Source organism: Prosopis cineraria, unplaced genomic scaffold, assembly GCF_029017545.1.
Source record: "Prosopis cineraria cultivar Desert tree isolate PC_DT_omini unplaced genomic scaffold, ASM2901754v1 PC8, whole genome shotgun sequence".
Classification (NCBI taxonomy): Eukaryota; Viridiplantae; Streptophyta; class Magnoliopsida; order Fabales; family Fabaceae; genus Prosopis; species Prosopis cineraria.
Genome location: NW_026555339.1, coordinates 3201148 through 3224413, shown reverse-complemented (window position 1 = coordinate 3224413; position 23266 = coordinate 3201148). Strand labels below are relative to the sequence as shown.

Here is a 23266-nt window from a genome sequence, read left to right as displayed (position 1 = left end):
TTTTTTTCATTCTTAAAAAAAAAAAAAAGGAAAGGAAAAGAACGGAAGAACTTATAAATATTTCTGTGCGTAGGGACTGACCAACTGTGCAATAATGGAAGGTTTCCAGAATAACGAAATGACTAGTTCGTGATGATCTTGTGGTCCTCCCTTTCATTTGATTATTTCTACCAGCCTGTTCGCGATGATCATGTGATCATCAATGCTTGCTGAATTTGGTTCCTTTTCTCTATGAACACTTGTGATTCGTATACAGATACTCGGGCAAGGCAATATCTTACGTGTTCTCACCTCTGCTATTTTTTCTCCTCTCTCTCTCTCAAATCGCTGATAATGTGTATAATGACAAAGCTTGTGAGTGCATTTTGGATTGCATTTGTAAAATGCATATAAAGGCACAATTATTGCAACTGCCGAATGTCAGATCATTTCTACAATGTTGCCCCTACTTCTTATACTGCTTTAAGAATTTCTGCTCAAGTAATTTGTCATTGACACGAGACTCTGTGTTCCCACGCCATATTTGAGGTTGTCAAAATGGAGTTTTTTTTTTTCTTTAAATCCCAGGAAACCATAAAAATACAACACAGAAGTGGATCCAAAGTGGTGGAATGATCCAAACGAAGCTTTACTCAAGCACTGGATAAAGTTTACATTCTGAGTTGAGCCAAGTCAAACCAGACTTGCTCAAATGCTTTGATTATGAGTTCATGGTATTCTCTGGAGTTCAGTGAGAGATAGCAAGCTAGCAGATCCTCCAAATCCTCTGATGACCAGATATTGTTCTCCGTGATCATCTCCATCATTGATTCCTTGAAATCTCTTTGTGGATCAATTGAGGACTTGACAACTGCAAAACCTTCAGGAAACCCTGTGTTCCTTGAAACCTTGCATGCACTGGATGAGGATACACTCTTTCTTACACAGGCCTGAACTTTCCTGCTTGCAAGTTTTGGAGAATTGACTCTAAGTCTTATGCCTCTTGAATTAGCAGAGGACTTTGGAGCTGTTGTTCTACTGCTTTCCTCCACTTTACATGAACATGGCAAGTGAGGTTCTTCAATGACCTGATCATCAAACCTCACTGGTTTTGTCAATATAGGAGGAAGGCCTAACTTTGAAATTGCATCAAACCCATCTAGCTTTTCAGGATTCACACCAAATGATTCGTTGTTCATGTCTATGATGATATCATTAGTGGAAGAACTAACCCTGCAACTGCAGTCAGGGGATAACCCATTGAACATGTGAGGAGCTGCTGGGCTATCACACTCTTCAGACTCGGATGTAAGACATTCATAGAGATCTAATTCAGAGGAAGAACTCTTAATGGAAGAGGCATATAAATCCGGAGATTCGGCTTGATTAGGCCGAGTCCAATGGCAGCTGCAAGTGGTTGAGACAGAGGACACAACGGAGGGAGAAGGTTTGTAGATAGTTTTCCTCTGAACTCTTCTCTTGGATGACCTTCTTGGTGAATCAGTGAACGGAAAGTCTGCGACTTTAGTGTGAATTGGTGAATTAAAAAGCATACCAGCTCTGTAAGGTTCAGTGGGGAAATAGTGCAAACAAGCTGGCGGCGACCTCTGGGACATTGCTGGTGAGCTTGCTTTGTTCTTCACAGAATGAGAACCTTTCTGCTTCCTTGATCTGCTCATGTCTTTGAGCTTGTAAAACCAAGCATTTGGTATCATATCTGACAATTTGAACCTGTGATTACCCATCAGATTATAAAATGCCTCTAGCTCGACACGACACACTCTTGATCTCTCAGCAGAGTTCTGTATTTCTCCGGGGTATCTCAGAATTGTACTTATTCACGAGAGTTGAAATCGAAGATTCAATGAACTGAAAGCTAGCCTTATAACAGGAAATAAAATAATGCTGGTGGTCCACTATAAAAGTTTTGACATGAAAGCGGGGGACCAAGTGTGTCCACAAATGACTATATCTATCATTACCATCAGCAATACTCTTGCCGTGTCAACTACAAATAACATCATTAGCTCGGTTTTAATGAACGCACGCACGCACCTACCTTATTATATCATCAATTCCCTGGTAATAACTGTATTAGTGTATTATGGTTGTGCCAGCAAACCTTTGCAATTAATCAACAATTTGGTTTGAGATTTAAACAGAGAAATCTTAAGAATAAAGAGACACATTAGCTGTAAGAGACACATTTAGTAAGACTGAACCATGCCATACCTGCTCATCATATATTTAGTTTATATATGATTTATAGATCATCTTTATCTAAGATTTTTTGAGAAAGATATTACTTTGAAAAGCCCAACAAGTTGCACTGCAGAGTTTCTACTTTTTCCCGGCAATTTGTTTAATCATAACCAAAACTGGAAATGAGAATATAAAAAAGTTTTGCCCCTTGGAAGGTCCAATTTTCAACAGCCACATGCTTTCTCAAATCAGAATTCCCAAGTGTATTAAAAGTTAGCTAATTATGGGTAATGAATGGCTTGAATTAATAATTTTTTTCTTCACGCTTTGTTTGGGGGGGGGGGAGGTAAAGATATAAGGTTAGTGAATAGTAATGATGAACAAAGCGAACAGGTGAGACCCATCTGGAGGTGGCAGCTTAATTTCTGGGTTTAAGAGTAATGAGAGCCATTCCCTTTAAAACAACCAAGTTATTATTCAGAACCCCCAACTTGCCTAGTGCTGGCGTATGCATCTCAAATCAGAGTCTTGTTTTCTTTTTATTCATTATTCCAGGACATGATGTGCATGGAAACTGACCCACCTTCATGGAAATTGGACACACAGCAAAGGAGATTGAGGTGGAGCAAACAGAACAGACTCCAAATTTTCCATGTTGAGATTTGTTGCTAGCGGAAGGTTCCCCCCCCCCCCCCTTACCAAGTCATGAGGGTGACAAAAGTCACGAAGTTGAAAAGTAAATTTTGTATTATGTCATTTTTTCTAATAGTATTACGTTATTGTTTGAAATTTGAATGTTTGATTGTGCATTGATATTTTTTTTTTATATAGCTTTATCGTATCCAATGCCTATTTAAATATAAAAGACCTCATGTTTAACTAATTATAAATTTTCTACCATGACTGAAGTCAATTATATATTGATATGTAGTGTCTAATAAATTTAGAAGAAAGAATAGGAGATGGAATGAAACCTATTAAAAAGTGATAAATAAAAATTAAAAGTGAATAGCAGCACAGTATGAGAAAATTTTGGTTCATAACTCAAGTCAAATTAAGAAAATAGCTTCCTAGATATAATTTTAATTGATGATAAAATGATTTGTTAATTATTTTAATTTAATGTTAATCCTCTAATTAGAATGCGATTTTAGCAATTTTGTGGTCAAAGATCTCGCCAGCGTAGAGTGGAATTCTATAGTCTATGCTCACTGGAATGTATGTGAGTGTGGGTTTTGGGGGGTGTTTTAACCTAGCATTTTAACAATATTTTTTTTTCAAAATATTGAATTTTAAGTATTTAGATTAAATTTTAGTTGAGCGTTTAAAATTGAGGAAAGCAGATGTAGCACAGTGTTTTAAATTACTGCCTTTATTATGGCCAGGTGATATTGAGCTCGAAATATTCCTTTATTATGGGCCACATTGGCTTTCTTTGGTCTTGTATTTGAGCTACTACGGAAGGTCCAGTTCAAATATCTCATTCGGCCCATCTAAAAGTCGCTAATCGAACCTCTTATTGAGAAATTTGTTGATCATTTATTAATTAAAAAAACATTCGAGTTCAAATAACTTGATAACAAATCTCCAATTTAAACTTTGATAACTGGCATTTCATATTTCAAGTGTTATTATGTTGCATGACACCCTCGTATATCTTCAAATAATGTTTGTTTGTATTTTAAAAATCAAAATATATTTTTTAAATAAAAGATAAATGTGTACATATAATAAAATTATACATAAAAAAAGTTAAAAAGCATGTCATTTATCCTTCAAATATAAAAAGGAGGGCAGATGACTGAAAACCAAGTAAACAGCGAAAAAAGTTTGGTAGCAAATAAAAAAGGTCAAAATATATCAATCCGATCAACTCGAACTTCAATCAATATTACACATAAGTGCCTGCCAAAGCATGCCAATGAAACAGCAAGACACTGTCCCGAGTTTGCAAAATATTTTATAAGTTGTGGAGCATACATCATCTGCATCAACCAATACTATGTTCTATAATTAATAATTAGCGGAACAGATCAAAATGAGTAAACGACTGGTTCGCTCAAATGTCTGTTCACAGTTCATATAGAAATGTGGGAGACCAAAATATTACATTTCAGTGAAGAAATTAGAGACTCTGGCAACTTAAAATTATATTAGAAGCCTCTAACAGGAAAGATTAGTAGACTACATAACCTAGTAGCCAAAGCCTGGTGCCAAACTCATGATGTTCTGTCTGCTGAATTACCAGTTAAGAGGGCCCTCCATTTAATTAACACCCTAAGAAGTTGAGACATAAACTTTAGACTTCACCAATGTCTGCCCAATTCTAAACCCAGGCATCACCATGAACTGAACTTTGTAGTTTGATCTTTCTTCATCAGATACACCAGTGAAATTCCTTTCTTCCTCAACAGATTCCATGTACAAACTGCAGAACTCGCTTCCTCTGTTCACAGAGAACATTGTTGCATCAGGATTTATTGGTCTCGCAGAACCTTGTAAGACCCAAATCCATTTCGCCATTTTAGCAAACAGTTGATAGAACTCTGTCCTAGGATGTTTCCCGCTCAGTACGAATGTCCGGTGATCTAAGTTCCCAAAGAATTTCTCTTCCATTGTCGGATGAATGACCAGAAGATATTTAGCTCGGCAGAACGTGGCAAACTCTGAATCAGGATTCTCCATCAGCGCATCAATTGGGTCTTCAAACTTCATGACACCCCCGACATCGTAAGACGTTAAGCGGATCCCATGAAACACCCTGCGAGCAATGTAGGCCTCGAAAGCGTACTTCTTGTCGGATCTTTTGGCGTAAACGGCTTCATTTTCAATCCACTTGGCAGCCAAATTTAGGTCCCAGCCTGAAGCTTTCATCAAACTAATCAAAGGTTTAGCAAAGTCATGAATACACTTTGAAGCTGCCTTGAAGAAATCTTGGAACTGAGCAGCGCTCAAAACACTGGCTTTCCTCTTCTCTAGATCGATCCGCTTGATCTTCTCTGCCATTGCTTTATTACCCATCTCCAAATCATGAAGCTCTTGCCTCAGCCGGAGAATCTCAGAGCCTTTAGCACTATTCTGAGACTTCAGCTTCCCTAGCAACGCCTCTTTGACCTTCATTTCGGTCCGCAGGAGACGAGAACGCTGCGAAACATTGAAACGTGCTTTCCTGCATTGTTTCTGCTTATAATCGCGCTTGAACTTGCATAGCTTTTCGAGCTCAGCAACTACTTTATCATCAGCAGCAACAATCCCGTGCGGATCATAAGGGATGTGAGCTTGCTGGAGCAGAAGATATGCCTGTTTCAGGGCAGAAACTGTGTCAAATATCTCCATCATCTCAACATTAACACGAGCATTATCATACTCTTTCGCCGGCACTTCAATGGGCCGAGGATGAACTTTCTCAACGTGGCTTTTAGTCTTTTCCTCACTTGAACGATCACCGCTACCACATCTTCGGATTTCACTTGCAGGAGCATCATTGAAGATGGGTTTGTGCATGTGAGGGAGGTTGGGCATTTCAGAGGAGAAGACCCCAATGGATTTCAATTTACAGACTATGGCGAACTTGGAGACGATTTCTGACATGGTTGAGTTGGATTTGATAATGGACTTACTAGTAGCATTTGGGCATTCCATTGCTGAGGGAAGATCAAACCCTGAAGTCATACTACGCGATTTGAAAAACCAGGGGAGGAAGAAAGCGGGTTTTTGGATTTTAATTAGCCAACATAGCATAAACCCCAATCACCCAGCAAGACCCGGATTTCCTGGTAAAATGCCAAAAACGCAGGTAATGGAGGCAAGTAGCATCTCAGATTTATTAAAAAAGAAATTAGCAAATGGCAGATATTTTTCCCGTTCAAGGACACGCAATAGTAGAGCTCAAAGAAGTTGCTTTCCCAGTTCCGAAATGATCCAACGGGGATGAACACTCTTGAGTGAAACGCCAAAAGAAGAGAAAAAGAGGAAGGAGAACAAACGGGGCTGTCAGAGCATAGGAAGAATGCAGAGGAGCGGCAGAAACTCACCTAAAGGTGACGCAACATTTGGAGGGGGAGGAAGAGCAGAGAACGACGGTTTTCAGGGGGCTCAGGGACGGAGCGTCGGAGAAAAGCGTGGCGGTGAGAGGGCGTAGGGGAGTAGCAGGTTCTGACATTTGAAAGTTTGCAGGTTCCGTGAAGGCGAGCGCGTCTGGTTCAGTGGGAGCTCCGGAACACATTGACTGCTGTCTGCACAATACTGACAAAATATTACCGCCTTTTCCAATGACCTATTATTTTCGTTTTAAAATATTTGCGCCTCCCCCGATAAGCCTCTAGGATCGTCTATATTTTGATCTTGAAGGTAGCTATTCTTTTTTTTTTTTGGACAAGAAAGCAGTTTTTATCAGAGTCGATAATTTGGATCAACGAAGTTAAACCAAACACACCCAAAAAATTTAAACCAAAACTCAAAAAAAAATATTTTTTTATTATTCGAGCCTATTTAGGTAATCCAAATAGGCCTGAGAAAGTTTAGACTAAACCCGATCAGGTTCGGCAATACCCAAATAAAAAATAAATTTTTTAAAAAATATATAACTTTAATAAATACTAATTATTTTTAAAGTTTTATATCATTTTATTCTAAAATACCATAAGTGTATTATTATTTTATTTTTAAAAAAATAAAAATATTTATATTTTCTTATTTTTATTATTTTTAATTAAATAAAATATCTCAAAATAATAATTAAAATATATTTTAATATTAATTTTTATATTTTAAGACTCAATTTTTTTCAAAATAAAAGTTGAGTCATATACACCATTTTTTTGTCTAAAAAATTATATTTTATATTTTTTATAAAATAAAATAATTAATTTTAAATTAAAAATAATTTTAAAAATAAAATTTGGGCATGTATAAATTTCTGACTCTACTAATAAACAAACATAATAAATAAAATAATATTTTTAAATAATTACTTAATTATCATCCATGCCAGATTGGTTAAAAATTAAGAATGAATTAAAGTAAATACTCTTTGTATATATTATATGGGGCTTAAACAATATAAAAGGTTAAAAAAATTAAAAAAAAAATAGTGTTTTACCCATAATTAAATAATTTTTTATATAATATAATGATGGCTATTTTTCTTATATTCTTAAAAATAAAAAGTATAATTTATCTAATAGTTATTAAAAACTTTAAGCTAATCAGAGTAATGATTTTAAATTAATGGTTTAACCATAATTGAATTGAGATTAACTTGATCATAATTAAAATAATATAATTCAATTAAAATTTATAAATATTTTTATATAACCATAATAAAGGTAATATTTAAATAAATAAGACATTAATTTATAAATAAAGGAACCATTCATGAATGAATTGCATATAATATAATAAAATAATAACAGAGCTACTTAAGTACTTAACTACAGAGTTAATAAGTTATTATTTTTTATTCCTTTTAAGTTAAAATAATATTTAATGTTTAATAAAATTATTTAAAAATTAAAATTGATTGAAAAATGAAGAAAAAATATTTTTTAAAAAAAACTTTCAGGTATTCAGGCCGGCCCAAATAAGCCCGAAGCTCGAAGAGGTTAGAGCCGGGCTTAACTATATGGGCTTTTTAAAATGAGTGAAATTCTTTAAGTCCGATCTGAATAAACTTAACCCGCCTGAATTATCGACTCTAGCTTTCATTGAACTTAAACAAGCACATAGTGCAACTACAGAAGCAAACAAACGAAATTAAAAAATAAAAACGCAACGGAGATTAAAAAAAATAAGATCACCCGACGCTATTCAATTCTTTTTATCTCATTTGTTTAATATACTTCATATTCATGTTATAAGTGAATTCTAAAAAAGAATGAGTTATTTAATACAATAATTAAAAAATTGGACTAAATAGGATAGTCGAACCGTCGAACCATCCATCAATCAACCAGGTTAACAACTTGAACAATTTAAAAAAATTGTTTGAAAAGTTGAGTTAGGTTGGGCTGTTTTAAATCATTGGTCAGACTGAGAATTAGGTTCATTTTTTAAAACTAAACTATTCAAAAAAGCACTCATTTTTCTTTTTTAAAATTTTTTATCAATTTTTTTAAATGATTAACTTTTTTAATTATTTGATGTTATATTATATCATGTGGCTTGTTAAGTTATAATAAACTTAAAATATTTAGTTTTATTTTTAAATTAAGTAGCAATTTTATATTTATTTTTATATTAAAATCATTAGATATATGTACATAATTTTTTTAATTTAATTATTATGTCACCTATTCGACCATTGGTTTAACCTAGTTGGGCCACACAAATCATGAACCGTTGACCTTTTCGGTTCAATATCCAATTTAGTTTTAAAAATATTGATTTAATGGGTTATTAATTATACATCTTTTTAATATTATTTTTATTTAAAGTCATTAACTCTAAAAAAGAGCATAATGCAAACTTAAAATAAAATTATGAAATTGTGTTCTATTCATATTATAAGATACCTTAAATTTTTTTGTAATATGAATTATTTGATAAAGTATTAATTATATTTTTTAACATTGTTTTTTTTAAATTTATTAATTATGAGAGTAAATTTGAATTTTTTTCCATTTAAATAAAGGCGAAGTTAAATTGTTATTTTGTTTTAAAATGAAATTAATAATTTAACTTCTTTTTTTTAATTATAGTGAAGTAATTATTAGTTTCTTATAATAAACAAGAAAGGAGTATTTTTGTAGAACCATCTTTTGTTTGTTTTACAGTTTTCCCACGTATTTTGTTTACTAGTGGTCGTCTGTTTCTCCTCCAAATGCATGATAGAGGATAATGATAATCACTTTATTGTTTAAAAGAATAGTTAAAACTTTAATCTTTTAAAAAATTATTAATCATTTCATTTATATCCTCATTTAATATTATATATTAGCGTCTTTAATAATGAGAATAATAATAATAATATTAAAAATTTAATTGATCATTAAGAATAATAAATGAAATGAAAGCATAGTTAAAAAAATTATCATAAATGTTTGATACTCTTTTAGATCAATCAGGGTTTTTAAAAGAGGTCTTGTAAAAATGAAGAGAAATTTTACGTTCTTTCTTATGTTGATCATATAACGAAATAACACGCAATAATCACAATAATGTCACAATGTCACGGACAAAAAATAACTGAAGAACCTGATTAAGATAACAGGTCTTTTTTTTTTTTTTTTGGCAATAGCGTAGGATGTCAAATTCTAGTAATGAAGACAAGGCCAAAAGTCAGAGCGTCAAAGCAAGTTCGAAATTTCAAGTGAACCGCGTTATTATAGTATTTATAACTTAAACTTCACATTAATTCATGCCGAGTAAGATTACATGTATCATGCATATTTTGCAAAAAAAATCGTAAGTAAGTCCAGTGATTTATGACTTATAAATAATTAAACTTTCCTTCTACTACATTTCTTGCATCCGAATAAAATGTGATGAAGAAACTAGAAAACCTCTATTTTCATTGAAACTACCATGGATATTTCTTCAATTACAAAATATAAAGTATTTTTTGAGGATTTGAGTATTAAAAAATATAAGACATTTTAAATCTTTTAAAATGTGATCATTATCTTTTTTTTTAAAGTGCTCCATTGATAGTAAATTTATATTTATTATAGAGTATTTAATATGAATAAATATGAAAAGATAGGATTAATTTAAAAGTGTATAACTACTTTATTGAAGGTGAAATTTAATTAAAAATATTTTATATTTTTTAACAAAAGGAATACTGTTTATAAATTTTAAATTGATATATTGAAATTGAAAATGATATATAATATGTGTAAGTCATAAAATGTATTCACGAGTTCTGTTAAATGACATCTAAATTGAGGTCTGTGTAGTTTGAGCTTCAGTTCTAAGTCTTAAAAATTCATAGAAAAGCCTAAAAATATGTCTGGCTAAGTATATTTTGAAAAAAACTACTAGGGCAGGAACTCATTTACATGAAAACTCGAAATATAGTAACTTATTATCTTCAATTGTGGGTAACAAAAATTACATCAGAGTCACATTTTTTTTTTTATCTCAATTTGGGCCTGCAAAGCTCACTTTCATTATATGGCCACGTAACTTCTAATCCAAACAGTCTGGTCTAGTTGGATATATTGATATCTACCCCGAGGTTAGTTTTGATTTTTGAATGGCAAGTTTATTTGTTTTGAGAAAATAAATAAATTAAAAATAATGTGACGGGAGATTCTTTCATTCTTTTGATGGGATCCGCGTGCAGTGACAGGACCAGGGCCTGGGAATTCGAAATAGGATCCGAGCCGTTGAACTGCATGTGGGCAATCCAATGAGGAAAACAACACCAGCAGTGAAGAATCTGCGACGGCGTTTCCCTTTAGATTTTGAATCCAATTGTACGTTTTTCTCCTCATCAAAATAAAAATTGAAAAAATTAATTTTTAAATTTTTAAATTTTTAAGTTACTTATAAACGATCTCTTAATTATAATTTACTGTAATACACGATCTCTTAATTCAGTCTTTCAATTATGACTTACCTATAACTCAATTCCTTAATTTTTGAATCACTTATAAATTAATCCTTTAACTTTTATTAATTTTTTTCATATTACCTTACATCTCACATTTATGAATAAGAGAAAGATATTTTAAAATAATATATGAGTATTTTTTATCCCTCTTATTTGATAAGAAATTTTTTTAAAAAAATAAAAAATAAGAATTGAGTTATAGGTAAATCAAATGTTGAGAGATTGAGTCGCAGTGAGTTATAGTTGAAGGACTGAGTCATAATTAGTTATATTTAAGGGATTAAGTTATAAGTGAGTTAAAAATTAAAGAATTAAAAAATTAATTTTTTCATAAAAAATTATATGTAAGTTTCACTCGGAATAATAAACAACCGAGTTTAGAAAAACAACAGCATTTATTATTTTCTAAAACTTAATTATTTATGATGTGAGAATAATTAACTATCGCGAGTGAAACCTCAAAGCAATTCTCACTGCAAACAATCAAATAAGCATTTTATTATGAAAACAAATTTAACAAGCAGGTAGAAATTATTGGATAACTTTAATGCATTACGTCATTTATAGTATATTTAATAAAATGTAATATTTAGATAATTTTAAATATAAATTAATTTTTTTAAAGAGAATATAAACTAATTTTAATATTAATCATAATAGAGAAGGAAAAGGTAAAAAATTAAATAGTCAGTTTATTATAAAAATAAATTTATTAAAAATAATTGTTAAGTTTTTTTATTATGAGTCATATGGGCTCTACTATTGAGAGAAAATTATACACTATATTTCAATGAGATAAATAATTTCTCATTAATCAACAGACCTAATATACAAAGTATTTATAGTGCTGTGCTGACTTTAAAAACAATACACAAAAAGTAAATGACATAAATACCTATAGACAAAATAAATCTATTTCCTCTATTTCTCATTTTCTACAATAATGACATATAAAATTTAATTTATATAATTTTATTGAAGAAACTATAAATAATATGATATGATGTATTAGATTTATTTAAAAAATTTCAAAAGGAAAAAGAATCATGATAATATAATATAGGAAAAATTAATCTTTTAATTCTTTAACTTTTAACTTACTTGTAACTCAATCTCTCAACTATGAGTCACGACGACTCAGTCCCTTAACTATAACTTGCTGCAATTCAATTTCTCAACTTTCGATTCACCTATAACTCGATCATTATTTTTTATTTTTTTAAAAAATTCTTATCAAATAAAAGGGATAAAACAATGCTCATATATTATTTTAAAATACTCTTCTCTTACTCATTGATGTGAGGTATAAGTTAACATGAAAAAAAATAATAAAAATTAAGAAACTAATTTATAAATAATTTAAAAATTAAGGAACTAAGTTATAAGTAATTTAAAGATTAAAGGATTAAAAAATTAATTTTTTTTAATATAAAAAGACAACTCATCGGCATTCATAGCATCGTAATATTATTTATTAAGTACGTACGCCTTTTGGCGCATCATGTGGAGTCTAATACAAATCGTACCATTCATGATATGAGGGACTTGCTGTAGGTTTTTTGTATTAATAATACAATAATTATAATTAAAATAAATTTTCTTTAATCTTTTAAATTGGTTTGCCACGTTCCCTGTTTCCCATCATAACTCAAATGCTTTGGCTCGGGAGAGTTAAAATCAATAAGATGGAATTTATTAAACTTACATTAAAACAATGTTATAAATATGATCATCATAAATACTTTAAATTACCTTTAAACTTCGGTAAAATTATAAGCAAATCTCCACAAAATTTTCGGTTTATGATTTTAGTTTGGTGGTCACACTAGTTTCCATTCCGGAACAGCTACATGGGATGTGTGTCTGTGTGTGTGTGTGTCACCAAAAAAATACCATCACATGAGAAAATAATAAAAATAAAGTTAATTTCATTTCAATCTTGTGTATAATGATTTACACACACACAAGTAATGTTCCCTTATTCAGCATTTTTTTTTGGGATCAAAAATACAATTAGGCTGCCTGGTATTATTGGGCCTGAATATCCCATTCGCTGCTTTCTTTTAACAGAGCAGCTTGTTTGTGATTTTTTTTTTTCTGGGCCAAAGCTTTGGACAACTTTGATGTCGGTTTTGTTCGGCTGCGTTTTTTTAGATATTCCACTAGTTCTTTCATTTGTTGATACATTAATATTCTGCTTATATTATTTACAGTGTGCAAGTGCTTGTTAGTTTTTTTTATAATTATTGGAGTGTTTAAAAAAAATTATCCAATTTTTAATATTTAATTAAATAACTATTTGATAATTTCTTATAACCATTAGTACGCTGGATTATTCAGGAGACATCTCATGGGGAATAGACATACGCGGAGGTATAAGTTGCAATACGAGGACACAGCAGCAGAGCAGGTTTCAGATTGTTTGAGCATGTAATCGCGATCACAGCATGTGATTTATACCTTTGATCTGCCTATCTAACATACCTGAGGGGGAGGGGGGGTGGGGGAAGAGAGATCAAATCATAGAGGAAAGAAGAAGAAAAGGAAGGCAGCATCAGCTTTATGAAAAAGTAGAATAATTGTAAGAAAGAAAAAAAAACGGAGGCTATAGAGCAAAGAATAATAGCCTGCACATGTCTCCATCAACCCTCTTACCCTAATCTAACCAGTAACTATCAATTTTACCATACAACTGATTCTGCCTTCACAGTCCAAAATACCCATCTTTGGAAGCAAAAGATTCATTCCATGTCTTCCCATCTGTTTTAAAGATGCTTACTTGTTCTTTCAAGATGAGGTTCAATGCCTCCAGGAGTTTATATCACGAGTTAGGGCATCGCGTGTGACTTTGTCACTTCAAACTTTGAGGTTTTCTTTATAAAAATGAAATTGCTTGTTTGCACTTGATTTCACCAGCTCCACATCGCCATGTTAGAGAGAGTAAATGTGAATATCCACACATCCAGATACATTCAGTACTAATTGACCACGCCTGATTTTGATTAAGGGTCAGCACATCAATGTAGTGCATGTCAGGCCACATGGCGTTTTTCATTTTTAATTGATGCCACTTTGGTTTGCCACAATTGCTCTGTTTGTCCATTCAATCCATATCATGTTCCACCTCAGATCTTAACCTCTGCAGGCCTCCTCTCTGATTGACATAAAGTCTTTCATTTGTATTCATCATTGTTCATTAAATTCCACTACCCATCCAAGCTTTTTCCCTAATGATGTGAAATTGAATTAAAACACTGCTTGGGTCCTTGCCATAGATGCTTCCGATATAGCAACATCCGAATAACAAAATTTTTCAAGATAGTAAATTTTTTTAATCTCTTAAGTTTGTATTAGTTATCAGTTTAATTATTTAAGTTTCATAATCATACACAAATAGTTTTTATAATTTTTTTATATCTACAAAGTCTTGGAGAATGAACTATGTTATTTTTTATTTATTAAAGAAGGCTTTGTAATTAACTTTGTTATGTGGATTGATATATTAATATTTTTATGGAATCCTGAAAAACATAGAGGGCCCTCGGTTTCAAAAAGTCTCCCCCACTTTGCAGGCTTTCACGTACCATCCCTACCAAATCCAGGCCGGAGGAAATAGAACAAACACCTCATGTGATTTCTGAATATATGGAAAGGCTGCCATGTAACATACTTCATATGAGAACAAAGCTCTGATTTTGCGAACAATGAATGATCCGGGAGTAGCAATTGGCTTGTTCTCTGCTTCTCAACTTAACCCACTTCACGAGTTAGTCAGTTCAACAGTTCAGAAAGTCCAGCCCGTTTGAGAATTGCCATGTTAAGAACATTTATCCTCAGCCCATTTGTAGAAATCCCATCCAAAATAGGTGTTCATTAAAACCAACCTCCAAGTTGGAAACTTTGATTCTAATTGTGGTGATGTAAAGAGAACCCGAGTAGCAGAAATGAAAAAACCAGAGCCCATATAGCACAAATATAAATCCCCTGTCGCAAGCATGCTTGACCTTCTTTTTTCGGTAACTTTTCACGGTAAATACTGAATAAAGGATACTTTAGTTTGTTTTATCAGAGCATACTACACTTACACTTCTGAACAGCTAGCTATACACTTCTGAGCGGTATCTACTAACAAGCCAACAGCATCCTTCCTTTTTCCTATCATCTAAACACGTGGAGGAGAGCAGAGGCTATAACTGTAAATTCACAGGTGGATCGTCCTTGTGATAACTGCCCCACCATGTAATAATCAAGGGCTCACAGCCAAGTTGCAGAGGAGGCACCGTACATTTTTGAGCATGATCCACTTTTTTTCATTCCCGAAAAGTCCAGCTCGAAACAGGGCTAAACCAAAAATATTGTACTTATTTGAGATCTTAAGTATATTTCGAATCCTTAATGCAAGTACCAATATATTCCAAAGCACCCCATCCCTCCAAGCCGCCTCAACCAGCATCAGCATAGAACAAATCGAACCCAATTATTTTAATGGAAGGGAATCATGTTCTGATCAATAATTTTTTGTGGTACATGAAGGGATTATTATTGAAATGACAGCAGAAAAAGAACAAGGAAGGCGCAGTCAAAATGAAATATAAATTGTTTAACGATGAAGTGAAGGCAGAAAACAGAGGATAGAACAGGGGAAGCAAGCAAGACAGACCCGTTGGAACGGTGGAAAGGGTGAGAAAGAAAAGTCTGCAAGAGAATCCCAGAACCATACGTGGTAAGGCGTAGGAACTTAGGAAGTGAGGATCCTGATAGTCAATAGATTCTTCAGTCTCTCTCTTTTTTTTAATCTCTTTGTTTCCATTTCTTCGTCAGATAGTGATCCGTACCATTCCATTTTTTCACTCATTTTTTCCCTACACTTCACACTTATCTTTCTGAGCCTACTACTCTCGGGAGCTAACTAGCTATCTAGCATAGATAGATAAACACTTATATCTTTTCCTTGTTAAACCAAAACAGAGCGGGGAAGAAAAAAGTTGAAAAAACACAGAAAAGGATGTGACTTGATCTGAGATAAATGCAGTGTTGGGTGTTATTTTGTTAGCTTGATAATCTGCATGGAACGTACAAGCCCTGGATACTCCAAACCCTATTATTGGTCCTCTTCAGAGGGTTAGAATTAGAGAGAGGAGGGGGGGAGAGAGAAGGGTGTGTCAGGGTTAAGGATAAATCTGCAGCCATATTCTCAGTCATTGCTTCTTCTGCAGCTATTGGTGGTTTCTTATTGTTGATGGAGAGGAAGAAAAAGATCAATCTTAGGCTTATAATTATAAACAAAGTCCATCTTTCTTTCAGTTTCTCTTTCTCCTCTGTCGTCTTCATCTTCTTATGCTGCATAGTACTCCTCAGCACTACATGTCTAGGTATGCAATCCTCAGTTTCTCACCCATTTTCACGATCTTTTAGGTCTCATACACCTTCAGCTAACTCTGACTGCGCCTCTGTTCATTCTGTAATGCAGACACAAGCAGGTTTAGTCCCTCTGTTGCCAAAGCTGATGGAGATTTTCAGGTCGGTTGTTCTGTTTCTTATTATTATAAACTTGTGCTTGATTACATACATGCCATGTTCTAATTTCTGGGGAATTAGCTCTATTTTTTTTTTTAAGCCAATCTAGGGCTTTAGCTCTAACTATCATGATTCATGAAATTATACCGGGAGAAAGAAACAAAGTTTTTGAGGGTGTAATGCTTATCAGGCACCAATAATTGAATTAAAACTTCGAATTTAAGATACACTGACATTTGAAGGGCAAAGAAATTGACATTTGGTCCTGAATAGTGACAAGGCATTTGGGGGTGTTTCCCCCCACTTTTGGGGTGGGTGTGTGCAACCAGAATAATCTAATAGGTACTTTTTTTATATAGTTTTTATATAGTATCTTTTATTTTAATTTTATACAGCATATGAATATAGTAATTCCATGTGGAAAGGTGTAGTTTTATATTAGTGAGGGTGAGAACGGAGATGAAATTTAAGAACACAGAGACTCGAATGGGCACGATCAATAGTAACTGTATACATGCAGCTCTGGCGTTAGCAAATCTCAAAACCTCGTTCTGATAAACATGCAGTAATCTTGAACAAAAGTTTCTATAATTTATTATTATTAGTCTTGTTATTGTTGTTTATCAGACACAATCACATCAACAGTATATGGATTCCACGAGTTTTCGTGTCTTTTATAATATAATTATGTCACTAACACTAACATTTAAAAAAGCTGTAAATTTTGAATTTGAATTTAATGTAATTATTTTTACTTTTAGAAAAAATATAAATTATTATTATTTTTATTAAAAAATATAAGGTATTTTTTAATAAGTTGAATGTTAAAATATATAAGACATTTTTAATCTTTTAAAATATAATAATTTTTTTTTCAAAAACACTTCTATTAATGATGATTTTGTATTTATTATATGATATTTAATAGAGATAAATATGAAAAGATATAATTAGTATAAAAATAGATAATTAATTTATTAAAGGGTGAGATTTAATTAAAAATATTTATATTTTTAAATAGAAAGAATATTTATTTTAAATATTTAAAAAACCTTAAATTGGAACGATGAATAAATGAAGTTATTAGAATATTAAAAGATAATTTGGGGCTTTGGGCGCGGGAGGGTAGAAGGCAGGGGAAGGGAGAGAGGAGATACAAGGAGAAACAAGAAGTCAGATACGGATAAAAGAAGCCAAATTAGGTGCAGAGTCCAGAGAGCAGGTACAGCAGCAAGGTGAGCCGTCGGATGGTAACTGCATCGTTGGATTAGGTGTCACACGTGGGCATTGGTCCCATGTGATGTGCCTCCCTTACACTTACACTTCCGGCGCACGTTAGAGTCACCCACATCATTTCTGTTTTTGTCGTTTTCCTCACCTCCCCTGTCTCGGTAAATTGCGCCGTGCGCTCTCGTGCCGTGCTCAGCGCCTTTCCCGCACACCTCTCTTTCATTAACAATTAACAAATTTTTAAATGCTTTGACTTTTTCTAAACAATAAACGCATCATACCACGTATTTTATGCAATGATGTAAAAATCAGGCCGGACCAGACAGTCCGATCGTCACCTGCTGAACAAAACAGTCTGGTTCAATCAATTGAACCAATTTGACCTTTTGACTCGGATTGAATCAGTCGGTTTTAAAGAACCGGCGTTGACCCGGAAATCGGACCCGGGTCAACCCAGTTCAAAGCCAAAAAAATTAAAAAAAAAAAAAATTTAGGCTGAGTTGTTTAGATTCACAATTTCTCTTCTCTAATCACTAATTCTCTCTTTTCTTTCTTCTCTAATCTCTAATCTCTCCTTCATGGCTCAAATTCAATCTCTAACTTCTTCTTCAACATCTGCCTCCAACTCTAAAGATTTAACCTTTAGCATCAAGATCGAAAGCTTATTAGTCATGATATAACGGCATGCTTCCAGCTCCAACATTTTCCTTTGAGATCACAAGCTTGTAATAACATATCTCTACCTCTAGCTTCAACAATCTAAGCATCTAGCTTTTGAGGTCGAAATCCCAAACACCATTGACAAATTAATGTTTTATTTATATAATTGCGCATATAAATTTTATTTTTTATTTAATTTTTATGTCATCGGTTCGACCGTCGGTCTAACCGGTTGGATCATAAAAACCATGACCCGTTGCTCTTTCCGGTTCGATGTCCGGTCCGGGTTTCAAAACATTGATTTTATGCGTTTACTCCCTCCATATCAAAATATAAAATATTATTAATTAATTTATGATTTATAAAAAATATTAGTTAAAGTTTTAATTTTTTAAAAAATTTCTATCTTTTTAATTATTCTCTCATCAAATATTTCATATAAGTGCTTTGATAATTACAATTTAAATTTTAATATAACATTTAAAAAATGAGAGGAATAAATGATGTGAAAGTAAAATTAAAAAATAATTATAAAAGTTATCCAATACTCTTTATTTTGAATCAATTAAAGCTTTTAAAAGATACATTATATTGTGATTTGAAAAGAGTATAAGATCTGTTTTATTAGTTTAAATTTGGATATGCCAATATTGATATATTAATATACTTATTACTTGAGTTGATGTATATTCGTTTTTAATGAACTTTGTTAATAAATCTGCCATTTGATGTAGAAATTGTTCGTGACTAGACATTTTCTGGTGTCAAAACAATTTTAATATGATTTTATTTTCATTCATAGAGTTGAGTTTTAGACCTTGTTTAAAGAATGTTAGATTTTTCACAGCTCAATTCAACCATTTACGTTTACAATTCAAAGGATATAAACGAACAAGAGAAATGAAATTGGATCCCAAGAAAATGTAACGACTGAGAAGTTACTACCCTACGAGTCTAGGGAAATAATGTCGGATAGAAAAAGTGGTGACCAATTAATGTAAACTCAGGGATGTGTTTGGTGCGTTATAGGAAATTAGAAAGATAAGCTAGCTGTATTTTTTAAACACCCTAAGTAGTTAAATTTGTAAGAAAATTGTTATTATCAAATTTATACTATATTTATATCGGAAGAAAACTTTGAGATGCAAGGTTGAATATGCTTTACCGCCAGCTTCTGATATGGATGATTTTAACGTGTTGTTTGATTAATATTTAATTAAATCATGAGATTGAAAATAACAATGATATTGGTATAACGATTGAAAGTAAACTTTGGTGTGAGTGAAAGCAGAAATGTGTGGAGAGAGATGGAGAAAGCGGGGCAGAGGAAGGAGACATCGGTTGGGGAAGGAGGATTCTGGGTGGGCCCGGGTCAGCGCCACCGCGATGTGCGTCAAAATGTGGGAGTTGCACGCCGTGCAGGCCGGTGCACGTGACGGTGCCTCCGGGGACGCCGGTGACGGCGGAGTATTACCCAGAAGCGTGGAGGTGCAAGTGCGGGAATAAGCTGTACATGCCACCTGAACTCATATTTTGTGGACAACGTCTCGTATTTATTTTTGGGGTGGCATTTAACTACGAATTACTATTGTAAAAAATGAGGAGGAGGTGGGAACTGGGAACATATATAATGAATTATCAATGATGCCTGATAAATACTGAGCAAAATTAGGAGTGAAATTTACGAAGCAACAGAGATGTCTATAGTGGTTGGAAATTTGGGATTGAGCTTCTTGCCTCTGTTTCAGTTGCTCTATAGGTTGTGAAGAAATGGTGTGATTCAGAAAGCCTTGCTGAAAACAAGTGTTCAGGTTTCAACCGCCTAAGTCCGCCACCTTTTTTTTTTTGGACATAAATCAGCAACTTCAAACGACAGAAAACATTTGATCTCTTTATTAGGAAAAAAATGACAGAAAACACAATTATATATATACTCTCTTCTTTTCTATATATAATAAAAAAGACATGTATCACACAGTTTAATAAAATTAGTTAATTATAATAATTATATTTAAAAATAAAAAAATTAAATTAAAATGTCCTATATTAATTAATATAAGCATGTGTTAATTATTTTTATTAAAAGAGTGATTTAAAAAATATATAATAAATATTTATTAAAATATATAATTTTACTTATATAAAAAAAATAAAAAGTGATTTTTTTTTTGTACAAATAAAAACAGAGTAGTGTATATATATATTGAATGATATGTTTGTGTTTTGTAGGGTCGGAGGGTCCTCATGCTTAATTTTATTTTATTTAAATACTGTGGCAAGGAAGAGTATTTAAATATTTTTTGCTGGGATCCAGCGATATTTTAATAATATTTTTACGATAAAAAAACAGCTTCGAGTGCCTTCCGCCGGATTAGAGCCCTTGTATGCTTTTACTCGTAACTTGGATTACTATTTTAAAATAGATGGAACTAGGTCCCCAAAAGGTATTTTAAACATTGTTTTGGCTCAAAATGATCTCACAGTATAAAATTTCTCACTTGCTCAAGCATAATTTGTGAGATAACAAGTAGAATTTTTCCCCCCCTAGAGAATGAAGAAAAAACTTCAAATTTTATAAATTGGATGTCTATCGTTCAGGCAGAGTGATTACCTAGTTACCTTATCCCCTTTTCCCCCCCCCCCCCACTAAAAAAAAAAAAAAAATCAATTTCATATTCGTGCAAGGCTTTACATTAACGGTGACAATTCACTGGCAATAAAAGTAGAACTATGGATCCGACCAACACACAAAAATGAAAAAGTAACTCTTGCAATGGGCTGGCCCGGATTTCTTATTTTGAATTCATCCAAGGCTGTCTATTGTAGTTCAACCAGCGCGGATTAGTTATTACACGAGCAAGCACGCCCAATTTGTCATGATTCGCAACTTCTGTAGTCAAGACACTTTGATTGTAATCATCACAACTCTTAAAACCTGCACTTACTTCATGCGTCAGCGTCATGAAATATAAATTTTATAATAAGTTATATTATTTAATGCAAAATACAATCCATTTTTAGGACACCGTATAACATGCATGATTCACTTTATTCAACACATACCACTGGAACTGGCCCAAAAAAAAAAACACATTCTAACAATTTAAAAAATTTGGAAATTATAAGCATATACGTCTACTATTAATTGAGGGTAAATTGAAAACATTATGTTTTGCTGATAATTAAGTCAGTATTCAAATTTTACATTTGAGACCCAAAGTTATCTTCAAAAAAGTAGAATTGCAGACTCACGCAATGTATAGATTTTACTTTAGAAGTTAGAACGATGATATAACAGTATTGTCCTATAAAAAGAACTCCACTAAATTGAGTTTAACTCCGAAAAACAGCCAGAGGAATTAGTTATTTAAATAATCAAATAAAAATACCAAACTACGTAATCCAAAACAAATCAGTCACATACCAATCTGTATATCGACCAAGTCGCTGCCTAACATTATATTAATTCAAGAGAAGTTAAACAAAAATTAATACATGGAAGATCGGTAATTCACGTGCACGTTTCTGCTTGGAATGCATCGTTGTGAATGGGTAGCTGTAGTCAAGAAAGCATTTCTATCATAACTAACGTCTGGTGAATGCAACATGTCTGGGCTGACGCCGTGACGTGCGTGTACGTGGACCTGACCGCAGGCTAGGTTCGGCTACGTGTCGTTTTGTAGTTCTGCCTGAATCAGTGACCTGGTTTCCGGGAAGGTCCTTGGCCTGCAGCTCGCACGCCGGAAGACAAACCACTTGTTGCTTTGGAGATCTGATTTTTGGCACTAATGTCGTTTGCCCAAGTCACGCGGCGCCATTGTATGCGGCCAATTCGGCCACACGTTGCTTCAAACCAATTTAAAAATAGGGACAATTTCAATAAAATACCCTTGAACATATTTTATTCCATTCAAAGCCCCTACATTTTAAACAAGTGAAGCATGGTAATTAATGATAATCCATAACTAAATAAATAACATGTAGTATAAGAATCAATAAATTATTTGAGATAATTTAAACGCTTAAAATAAAAACAAGTAAAGTAAGGTAATTTAATAATATTTGATAAATAAATAAACTAGTAAAATAAGACAATTAACAAGTGAAGTAAGGAAGACATGATATTAATTTAAATGAAGGGCATTTTTTTATTTTCCTAAAAATTTTAATATCAAATTAATAATCTGGATTACAGTGAAATTTTATAAATTTAAAAGTTTTGAATGTAATTAAGTATAATTAAGAGTCTTTTATTGAAACTCTTCCTAAAAAATAAAAATAAAAGTCCTATGATGTCCAGCGAGTACGTGCCTCGAACCTCACTCCGTTTGCTTTGGGGGGAAAAAAATGAAGTGAATTGGATTTGAAAGTTTATCATGGCCAAAGCATATATTCATGTTCAAAGAACACTTGGACATTCAGGCAATTTAGCGCATGAAAAATAAAATTTAGAGCAGCATATACTCCTCTAGTTTCATTTATAAGGTAAAGAGAAAAAAAAAATTAATCTTATTTATAAACACTTGCTAGTTTTCAATACTCCTCTTTATATTTTTATCTTTATTAAATGCTTTGAATAAAAATATCAGTAATAAAATTTAAAAATATTTATTAAGGGTAAAGGTGAAAGCGTACTAAATTTTAAGATAAAATCAATGAGGTTTAAGATTTTTCTTGATTCTAGTAAAATATGTTAGAAGTGACTTATAAATAAGATTTGAAGGAGTATTTAAAAGTTATGCAAAATGTTATTCTACGGTCAAACTTATATTAAATGTATGATAGGATTATGATGCCAAGAAAATTGATAGATGAAAGAAAATTAATCATGTAATGTTAAACGATAACGAAAATATTTTATATTTATTTATGTTATTAATATTAATCAACAATGAAAATAGTCCCCCACCGTGCATTTATGATGAAAAAATGATAATGACACAAATGGGTTAAAACTTAAGAGAAGGTCGACCGAAGGCACATCATCAGAAGTCTCCGAGCAGAAGGCACACCAGTAGGTTTTGTGAGGAGAAATTAGTGCGAATGAAATTATGATGGCAGTGCCTTAATCGAACTTATTATTCGATACAATCAATGTGGCTGGTCGTGCGTCCAATCTAC

General features: G+C 32.6%; 3 protein-coding genes across 4 annotated transcripts; 1 reads left to right on the top strand and 2 right to left on the bottom strand.

Annotated features, from left to right (window-relative positions):
* Positions 1-16: 16 nt before the first annotated feature.
* LOC129317581 (transcription repressor OFP1-like) lies at positions 17-1816 on the bottom strand. The gene has a single exon (XM_054961898.1). The coding sequence runs from the start codon at positions 1722-1724 to the stop codon at positions 651-653; it is 1074 nt and encodes a 357-aa protein (XP_054817873.1). The 5' UTR covers positions 1725-1816; the 3' UTR covers positions 17-650.
* A 2229-nt stretch (positions 1817-4045) lies between these two features.
* LOC129318668 (protein GRAVITROPIC IN THE LIGHT 1) lies at positions 4046-6559 on the bottom strand. Its single transcript, XM_054963557.1, has 2 exons — positions 6216-6559; positions 4046-5954 (listed from the first exon to the last, which is right to left on the bottom strand). Exon 2 carries the CDS (start codon positions 5920-5922, stop codon positions 4459-4461), a length of 1464 nt encoding a protein of 487 aa, XP_054819532.1. The 5' UTR covers positions 5923-5954; positions 6216-6559; the 3' UTR covers positions 4046-4458.
* Positions 6560-15186: 8627 nt separating this feature from the next.
* LOC129317992 (EPIDERMAL PATTERNING FACTOR-like protein 4) lies at positions 15187-19873 on the top strand. 2 transcript variants are annotated; one of them, XM_054962457.1, is made up of 4 exons: positions 15187-15461; positions 15955-16110; positions 16209-16258; positions 19437-19873. In XM_054962457.1, the coding sequence occupies exons 2-4, from the start codon at positions 15978-15980 to the stop codon at positions 19737-19739; spliced, it is 486 nt and encodes a 161-aa protein (XP_054818432.1). In that variant the 5' UTR covers positions 15187-15461; positions 15955-15977; the 3' UTR covers positions 19740-19873. The 2 variants fall into 2 exon arrangements, with proteins under 2 accessions (XP_054818432.1, XP_054818431.1); XM_054962456.1 differs by having other exon boundaries at positions 15188-16110.
* Positions 19874-23266: the final 3393 nt, after the last annotated feature.